General features: G+C 37.6%; 1 protein-coding gene across 1 annotated transcript; it reads right to left on the bottom strand.

The window, feature by feature from the left end:
- Positions 1 to 554: 554 nt before the first annotated feature.
- On the bottom strand, positions 555 to 5,926 carry LOC112576803 (coiled-coil domain-containing protein 113-like). Its single transcript, XM_025259544.1, has 8 exons — positions 5,776 to 5,926; positions 4,859 to 5,159; positions 4,437 to 4,592; positions 3,979 to 4,059; positions 2,640 to 2,795; positions 2,033 to 2,140; positions 1,423 to 1,578; positions 555 to 1,090 (listed from the first exon to the last, which is right to left on the bottom strand). The coding sequence occupies exons 1-8, from the start codon at positions 5,880 to 5,882 to the stop codon at positions 1,001 to 1,003; spliced, it is 1,155 nt and encodes a 384-aa protein (XP_025115329.1). The 5' UTR covers positions 5,883 to 5,926; the 3' UTR covers positions 555 to 1,000.
- Positions 5,927 to 10,059: the final 4,133 nt, after the last annotated feature.

Below are 10,059 nucleotides of genomic sequence, written 5' to 3'. Positions count from 1 at the left end.
ACATGGAGTTCACCACAAATGAATCGTATTTGTGCACAAAATTTACAATTTAAATTACTCATGAGTCAACAGTCCTCTCAATACCTGTTTTGTTTTTGCCCTTCTCTGCTCTTCAGATGCGGTAATGTGCATGTCACTCAACCATACAAAAGATTGAATAAAAGGTAGCCATGACTGCCTGGTGGTGGTGCAGACATTTCTATCAAACGTGTCAGCGTTCCTCTAAGCATACACAGCAATGACATTATTATTTACTGACCAATACAAACACATGTATTCAAATGCACTACGTTGTATTGTTTAAATTCACATGACAGTTACATGTGCCAGCATGCACCTCTGAGATCAAAAGAAAAAGTTCATAGTATTTAAAAGAGAAAAGATAGTGTTGATCTTTGTAAAGACAGTGCAGTTAGTGAGCAAGTGAAATATCATTTATATTGAATCTAATTGTTAATGTTGTTATGCCCCACAAAGTCTATGCTGTAACACATAATTAAAATACTGTACAGAACCATTATTGCAACCTTTTATACATGAAGAAATACAAATAATTGATGGATCACATATTTTACTTCCATATGATGCTAGAAGTAACTGAATAGTACAACCATGCTGACAAAATATTATCAGGCCTTGAAAAACAAATTTTAATCACTTTTACAGTGTACAAGTATTTCATTTGTAGTTCTCCTTGCAATAGACAGTCTCAACAGAGCAAGTTTCATACCATCAGCATACACCAAATAGTATAAGCAAGTATATGCTTAGACATCTCAAATTATAATGACCTTTTAAGCAGTTCGTGACATGACTAAAATAACAGAAAAAGCTATAACAGACTTGAATCTGAATGGATATTATTAAAAAGATTTCATTCAATATATATTTATATACTGATCACAAGTTAATGATTTTTCTTGAAGTTATGTGAAAATCTGTTCCACATTAGATGGACTCCATTAGGCTGAAGACAGACTCCATCTTTAAAGGTGGTCAGTTATGTCAAGTCTAACTTCAGCCATGGTGGGATCCCACTTTCGGTGGCCAGCATGATTTTCCAAGTCTTCTTGTATGTTGCAAGTGCCATCTGAAAAGTCCATCATTTCACATTATTCAAGTGTGTGGTTTATAAACTGCAGTCACAGATTAACCCAAGGTAGCTTCATATTTCTGAAGTATGCACATAATAACAGAGCCATAATTTCTATTTTTGTTATAATGTTTATCATAGATTAATCTCAACGAAGACAATAACAATTATGCATGATTTTGTGTGCATGTACACGTGCAGGCATACACATTCTTTTATTAATGTTTGTAATTCTTACAGAATGCTTTGATCCAAATATGCACAATTGCTCATCCAGTCCATGAAGTTCTTATTAAAATTTTTAAATCGGTAAGAACAAAAGAGCATACCTCAGCTATTTCAACTTTTCGCTCCCAACTTTTCACTTTTTTCCGCAGCTCATACAGACTTGCTTTTTCCTGAACATACTCCATAACAGAAGGTACACGATAGTCATTCAGTTGTTGGCGCAATGATCTGTTGATTTTCTCTGCCTTGGCCCGTTCCTTTTTTAAACAAAAGTAAAATAGCTTATAAACCATTACCACTTTTGATAGTCAGATAATGTATGTAGTTCCATTTTTTTTCTGCTAATATATAGTATACCCACAAATATAAATGGACTTTGATTTACTCCTAATGATATTTACTAATTGAATATTTCAAGTCTTACAGAATTTGTCCTTTCATATGACTTTAATGGCGAAATCTGTGCAAACAGTTATTTTGGCCTCATAAGGAAATCTTTCTTATACGATGGATTGCAATGCATTCACATTAGTACAGGTGCACATGGCCGTGAAAAGTTCTGTATTCATATAGCAGTCTATAGCACTCTCTCTTTATTGAGAAATATCTGTCATGCTCGGTGATTCTTTCTCTGACCCATAAACATGTCTTGCACAAAATTCATCCTTCCATAATTTTTAAGTAAGCAACATTCTAGTGGTGTATAACTACATCTTCAACAAAATCTGTCTCTGCGTCAATTTTTGACAGAAGATCATTCCTGGCTGTGATTTCAGATGCCAGTCTCTCTGACTCCATTGTTGCAGTGTTCAGTTTTTTCTGAAAACAGATGTAATAAAACAGATGACAACTTAATTTGCTTAGTATAATCACTAAATCATACTATCCATCTATAGGCCCACATGGCCTCTTCACACATCTTCTGACACTTCTTTGAGTTCCACTAGCTAAGACAACAACATATGGACAGGGACATTTGTGCTTTCTGCTTCAAATCAAGATATTTTTTATCATAATACCATACATGGTGTCATGCTGATGAAACAATGCTGTAAGTCTAACTTCCTCATCATAGTCAAACTTTGCTTTTAGTTTTTTTAAGTTCTGAGATGCAAGTTAGATTAACCATAACAGAATATATACAAGTTTGACCATATAAAATAAAATACATAATCGTCTCTGCAAAACAGATTCTGATTTCTTATTTCATTAGGCATTGTCAAATGCTGACACCAAACAAAGCAATAATATTCATCATAATGATCCATGCACCTCTGACATTAAAATTAACTCAAAATGGGAAGTGATACCATCGCACCTTGTAAGAATTGAGAACCTGTAGGGTGTTGCCGGCCATTAACTTCAGGCGCAGTAAGTCCTGGTTCCTCTCATCTATGCGCTCCAGGTACTGTTGATTCTCAATCTTCAACTGGTTAAAGTCCACTTCATGCAGTACTTCACCCATCTCTTCTTTCTGTATACCAAAAAAAGATATCAAACATGGTCACGAAGAAAAGACCTAATTCAAGATTAACACCTTGCCTTTTTGCCATTTTTGACAAAGTCAAATTGGATTCCTTATCCACCAGATATTTTTCTTCTTTTTAGTTATGTGGCCTTTAAAATTATTTGGTGATTTATCTCTGTTTTTTTCGCATATTGTGAAAAACATGAATGTAAGACTAACTGACCTTGGCTGTCCATAGTAGCAGACATGATGTTACCTTACTGCCAGCATTGGCTGTAGCACCTTTTATTATGCTGTTACCCACAGGATGTTAGCCACAAGAGTTTTAGCTATTGTGTAGCCAAACAATGGAACTCTCTCCCTTTCAATATCCGCCACCTACCCACTACTGAATCCTTTAAATGGGCACTGAAAATGCACATCTTCCATAAACATTACTCCTAACACCCTTTCCCATAATGCTAGTTCTTTTTCACACCCTTCGTTGTGCAATATCATGTTAATCTCAGCTCTTGTTCTTGTTTGGTTCCTCTTTGTGTTTTTCTGTATTTGATTTTATTCTTTGTTTAGTATGGTTGTTTATTCTTTTCTAGTTCATATGTTATATGTTTGTTTTTCTGTCCCTTGTATGCTGTCCATGTTTTGTTCTTGTTCTTAAGTGCTAAGAGCATGCACTTTCAGAATTTTGAATTTATTATTATTACCCCATGTGCAGCATGATAAATGATGGAAATCTTGAATCCTATGATTTAATTTTAGTGCAATCCACAAAGATGTATTGCTTGGTAAAGGTAAAAGGTAGAGATTTCCATAATATAATGGCCATAAGAGTAGCGAATTAAAAGTGGGCGACTGTGACTATAGTTCATGACATCAAAAGCAGTATTCAATCCTCTCTTTCCACTGACTGTTACCTTCCCATAAAAGTCAGATACCTATCTGATTAGTGGGGATGGCAAGTTTTTCACAAGGCAAGGTGAGTCTCAACAACCCTCTGTTTCAAAATGAAGTGCATTAGCTACATGGCCTTAGCACCTTCTACCATGCCTTTTTAGGAAGTTAATACATGTAGCACTAAGCAGTAGCACACGCACGTAAATGGATATGAAATGAAAAAGTTACACAAGACAAAAGAAGTGTGGAGAAGATAAAAGCTGCTGATGTGGTTTTGTTTTCTTAAAAATCTCACCTGCTTAAGTTGAAGAATAAGTTTTTTCTTCTGTACTTTGAAGGTCGCATTTTTCAGTCGTAGTTTTTCTATCAGTGAATCCTGAATTTTTTTTAAAAGACAAAGTGAGTTTTAAATAGATTATTTATGACACTTAAATTGCATAAGCATATGATGAAATGACCAATTGCATTGTCCAGTGGTATCTATGAATGAATTCAAGCCAACACATTAATATAAAGTGCAGGTCACAAGCTTATTTAAAAATACTGAGTCAAGTTTGCAATTGTTTTTAACAATAAATACTGCAGCAGTTTAGTCTAAACTTTGTTTATTACAAAAGAGAAGCTTTCCTCATGTAATGTTTAAAAAAAAAAAATAAACAGCAGATTTTCTACCCTGCTGCTTTCTATACTACCCAAAATTTGAAAAAAAGTGCCATTGACCTAACAGGTACTAAGTCATAAGTTTTGACTTACCCTTCCCTTGAGTCGATCATCAAAGTATCGCAAGACCTTCTCAGCAATAACTTTTGATGTGCGACTATTGACTGATCCTTTTAAAATATCGCGTTCAAACTCATATGATTCCTTTTTTGTTTCTGCAAGCCGCATGTCTGCCTCTTCCATGATTGCCTAACAACAATATTATGACACCAGTTTGACTGTGCATTCTTTTCCATTTCTTATGTATGCTTGACATTCTGAATGTTTTAGACAAGCATTGCATGCAACTGAAAATGGGACTTTACAAATAGATCAGATGTAGTGTAAGGGAGCACACATTTGTAAGCTTCACAGCAAAGCTGCAGCTCTTAATAATTTTTTTTTACTTTATTTTCAGCTGATAATAAAAATCCAGTACTTATAGCAAAATTTGCATTTAACATTTCCCTTCTTACTCGATAAGTGTCCAGGACTTTTTCTGATTCCTCTTGAAGCTTTTCTGTATCATCTCTTAACTCCTCAATCTCGCGCTGGGCAATGTCACATTTCTGTTCTGCAGTGAGTCTTAAAATTCGGTCAGACAGTAGGCTGTGAACTTTTGGGCGTTTTTGACCACCCATGGGAAAGTCATCACGTCCAAAATGTCCTGAGACACCAGAACTGCTTGAAAAGCGCCCACTACGTTCCTTTGGGTCTACATGGTGAAGAAATTTCTCAAACATTTGTGTTTCTGTTTCAAGGACTTTATTGGAGCGTCTGGAATCATATTAGAGATGTAGTATAAATTTTTTAGCAGTGTTCTGAGGCAGTGAGGAATTTTTGGGAGCCTGCTATAGTCTTTCATAGTGAGTTTCTCTCTAAAATTTACTTATATAAAAAAAAGCATAATTTTTAACACTTTTTTCCCCCTTGCCTTAATTTTCATTGCTCATTTTCTGAGAAAGACAACACGGTGGTGAGTGATAATGACAATTCTTTATCAACCTGGGTTCAGACAATAGAGAGGGAGATTTGAGAACTTGCATGGCCATCTAAATGAAAGATCTTTACTTTAGAACTAGTTCTCAGAAAAATATCTAATTTTCATATGTGCTTTCATGTGCAATACTGTACATCCATTTTCTCCCCTCTGTTATGATCTCCACAGTGAAAAATGCAATAGTCAGTCACACAGATTTTGTGTGCAAAATATTCCTTTTTCATGTGATTCATTTCTAGTGTATTAGCAGTATGCAACGTAGGTATAGTGTTGCTACTTCGGCAGTATCGTTCTATTTATAGAAGCGACTATACTGCGAGGGATAATAATAAATCCTCTACTAGCTAAAACAAAACAGTTACATGTATAATTAAAACTGATCTAGATTCTTACATGGTTTCTTCGACAAACTGATAAAGGTCCTCATTGTCTAAAGCTTGTAAACGGTCGTCAATTTCTGTTTCGTTGCCTGTATCCGAACTGACCGTCTCCGCTTCCATTTTGCTTTAGAAGTTGCCAAGCGACACATCCGGGGCTGTAAAAAGGTCATGTCAACCGGAAGTGCGGTGGGATCCCTTGAAGTTTGTTATTATAATATTCTTAAGATGAAAAGACGCTGAAAACAATCTCGGAATCGTTTGAGAGCTTTGTTGTTGTGGTAGGCTTCAGTGTATGTTTCTTTTGTCTGCCGAGTCTGTTGATATACTGTGTGGATGTCAGCTATACGATCCTCCAGTCGCTCGATCAGTCGCTCCCACCGTGAACGTGTATTCGTGCTCCCTCGCAGTCCTGCTGCAATCATAATTATTACTTTTGTTGTGTTTTTATGTTTGGATACTAAAGCGACGAGGGAGTGTGGGCTTATACCCACTGTTTTTGATTTATTATTCTGTACAGAAACAAAATCACATTTGATTTTTGTAGACCATTTTTAAAAACCCATATGGCACAATAATTAATAATATATCCCTCTTTTATGTACTCTGGTACTTTCTATCTGTGCGCGGCTTAATTATTGGTGTTTTATTCAGAATTCTAGCTATAGCGGCCCAAAGATACTGGTGTAGCGTAAGGTCTGATCACTTACGTATTAGTTTTAGGTCTGATCCATTCATAAATGTTTATCCTGCTTGTAACTGCGGACACACTTTTCATGTTAGAGATAAAACAGACCTTGAGCATGATCCTATAGCAAAGTGGTGAAGTATTGTGAAATACATGTAAGATATACAGTACGTATTACTACCAATACCACAAATTTGTCTTAATTGACTGCTTGTAGATGATTTAACGACTAGAACGAGGCTGGTGTTCTTAAAGTTTCCGGTTTATATAGTCACATTCACAGACTTACTAAATCATAGAAGTCTGTAGTCACATTAATTCACGCTTTATAAGCTCATTGAGACAAACAGTGGTCTGTGGAGATCTCTTCTTTTTACCGAACGTCAAAGACTTGCTTGTACTGTATAAGTAATTGGATAACGATCACTTTTGAAATATTTTGAGTAAATTCTTGAGTGCTGTGTAGGGACAAAGTTCGCACAGCACGTTTGAGCAAAGCAGGGATCTGTATCTACAGACCTCGGAACAATAGAAAGCTCATCCGCTGGCGTTTGTTGCCATTATCTTTAGGATTTCCTAAATGAGAACAAACTCCATATGAGTGTCGAAAAGAACAATCAGGAACAGAATGGTCTGTTTTCTTCTATTGAGGATTACATATTTTCGCTTCGAATTCAGCTTATGCAGACGACGCTAATTTCAGAAATACTTCCATTTCGTCACTTCCTGTTTTATCGACAAATCCAGGTGTGCTTAGTGGAAAAATAGTAATATAAAATCGCTCGTGCCTCTTTTGTCATTAAATACCACTGGAATATATTTGTGCGATACTTTATGCTCTATTTCCAGCAATTTTCACTGAGCGCTTGTACGTCAGGGTTAGGGCTTAAACAGCCGTGAATTATAAATCTCTAATTGCCAAATGACACATATTAGACTGGGAAAAAATCCAAAATAAGCTGATAATATTGAAAAAGTCAGCTAAAATTTGCAATTACCAAATAAACACATCATTGTCTTTTGAAAGGTGGTATGAGACGAGAATTTCTCCTGTGCAGTCATTGCGTTGGGGAACAGATTCAACACTAAAGCTAATGTTGCAGCACATAGCGTACTCCAATATGTCAACAGCAATCAGGCCTGACGAGAGGGGGGGACAGGGGGTCTGGTGTACCCGGGCCCGCGGCTGTCAAGGGGGCCCGGCCTTGGTCAGTGGATTTTCTTTTCTTCTTCTTTTCTTTTTCTTTTAAAGAAATGTCTAAGGACAGAACACCCAAGCATTGCACATGCAGAAGTTGAGTTTCAAGTCTGTAGAATTGTAAACATACATTATATACTGGGAAAATAATTTACGATTACAAGTACAAGGGGCCCGGAGAGGTCTCTGTCCCATGGCCCGGGCTGGGGGGGGGGGTAGGGGCCCTGGGGCCGAGAAACATAAGTGTAGGCTGTATACCGTAATACAATAATCTACTATCGCGGGGCCCACCATACGGTCTATATGTAAGCATATTATCATATAATAATTTATGATTACAATTACAAGGGGCCTGGAGGCTGATTTTTTTTTCCCTAAACGTCCCAATGAAGGGAAAAACTTCGGAAGCGTGACGTCAGCGACCTTGGCCGACCGCGATCAGAGAAACCCTTCGCTTCAATCTTTGGATGCTATGAAAAAGCTATGAAACTTGCTCTGGGGCTAATTCAACTACTGTTAAACACTAAACGGTCGAGATGCTGTGGAGATGCTGCCACAAAAAAATAAATAAATAATAAAATAAAAAATAGAGAGACATGTCATTACACCATACAGAGGCAGCCTTCGCAGTACGCGGGGGGCCCTGCGGGGCAGAGAGCCACAAGTGTAGACTATACACTGTACATGGACATGTGGTCATGTTTCAAAATAACAATAGATGAATACGTTCATGTATAAAGTGAAACCGTACAAGTGTGCTAGCAGCTCAGAGATAAAAGAGAGCGATATCGAGCAGACGTTACCACAATGATCAAAGGGTCATCAAGTTAAAAGTGCATCATGTATATCAATTCCAAGTTTTATTATTTGTCATTGAATTGTTATTTCCCCATGTGGGGAGTGGATCGATCCTGGCCGTGCTCTCAACGAGGCCGACCCGTGAGAGAAGGGGGTTCAAGCCCTTGACGCTACGAGAGGGTCTACATCAGTCTATTTAAACTGAGTCGGCCCCACAAGTCCACCAAGTTTTCCAAGTTTTCCCAAGTTTTCGAATGCGGCGACTTGTTAACTTGGCAGTCACGTTCACAACAGTATAGTCTGGCTTTTCGTGATATTCGGGTTGAGCAGCATAGCATGCAGTGTAAGTAGCTTTTAGTGTATAAAATTGCAAGTTTTGTAAGATTTTTCTTAATAATCTAATTACACATTTTTTTAAATGTCTTACCATATTTTTACATTTATTTGTCACTAAGAAAACAGAAGAGACATCGTAATTAAAACGATACTTTTCTTTTCTGAGCATAAACAAGGGAAACAACCCTGCCCTCAGTAGCTTTAGTACTTATTAACTAGACACAAACGAGAACTTTTAGGAAAGCTAGGCTGTCACCTATAGTGCGCAGTCTATAGCTGTACTAAGCTGGTTGTCTTTAACATGGCGCTCCTTGATCGTGGGTCGTGCAGATGGTGGGACTTGAGGGTTCAGAGGAGCTCGGGTTGTCTCCATTGAACGTATGTGGTCGTGTGGGTCAGAGTGGCGCGGTTGTTGTCTGCATTGGACTTACCGGTCACCTTCTGATTCGTTTCTTTGCTCTAGGCCAGTCTAGGGGATGTGCTCGTGAAGTTCTGTAGGTACACCTTGAACTTTTAGTGTGAGTGTACGGTTCTTTTATAAAGTTTGCTAAATAGTCAGCATTTGCTTACGGCCATACCACGTTGAACACCGTACGATCACCGAAGTTAAGCAACGTCGGGCCCGGTTAGTAATTGGATGGGTCACCGGGTGCTGTAGGCAATCTTTTACCATTCTGTATCATACTTCTACATCATAGGCTGCATTTACTAAGAGTCGGAGCATTCAGCTAGGTATAGTATTTTAACCTTCTGCCGTAATGAGAATACCATGCCTGCCACTTGGTTTTATTGCCATTAGCGGGTGAAGGAGCTTTCGATTCTTTCTCTGCCAGGTCCGTCTCTGGCACAGGTGACGTTAAACAAGAATATAAGAATAACAAATATTCTAGGTTTCGACCTGTATGCAAAGACGATGATAAGAGAATGCCAGGACGTGTACAAGACATTTATTTAGTCACTTTTGCAAGGAATAGTGTCAACGCTGTCCCCCTTACTAATAAATTACACACTCATCCCCCACATTTGGGATGATCGCAAGGGTCAATCCGCCCGAAGAGCAGGCCTCGTCCAAGGTTTTTTTTTTTTTTTTTTTAAAATTGGTTTTGGTTTTGTTTTGTTGTGTTTTTTTTTTTTTTGTTTTGTTTTTTTGTTTGTTTTTTTTTAATATTCTTGCAGGAGACTTTAACGGCATCACTAACTCTAAACTAGACAAAATTAGAGGAAACCCACAAAAAAGAAAAGCCTGTCAGGCCGAACTATCGAACTATCGTATGCGGGGC

This window comes from Pomacea canaliculata, linkage group LG12, assembly GCF_003073045.1.
Source record: "Pomacea canaliculata isolate SZHN2017 linkage group LG12, ASM307304v1, whole genome shotgun sequence".
In the NCBI taxonomy this organism is placed as follows: domain Eukaryota; kingdom Metazoa; phylum Mollusca; class Gastropoda; order Architaenioglossa; family Ampullariidae; genus Pomacea; species Pomacea canaliculata.
Note: the sequence above shows the minus strand (reverse complement) of the source record. Positions and strands in the feature narration are given on the sequence as shown.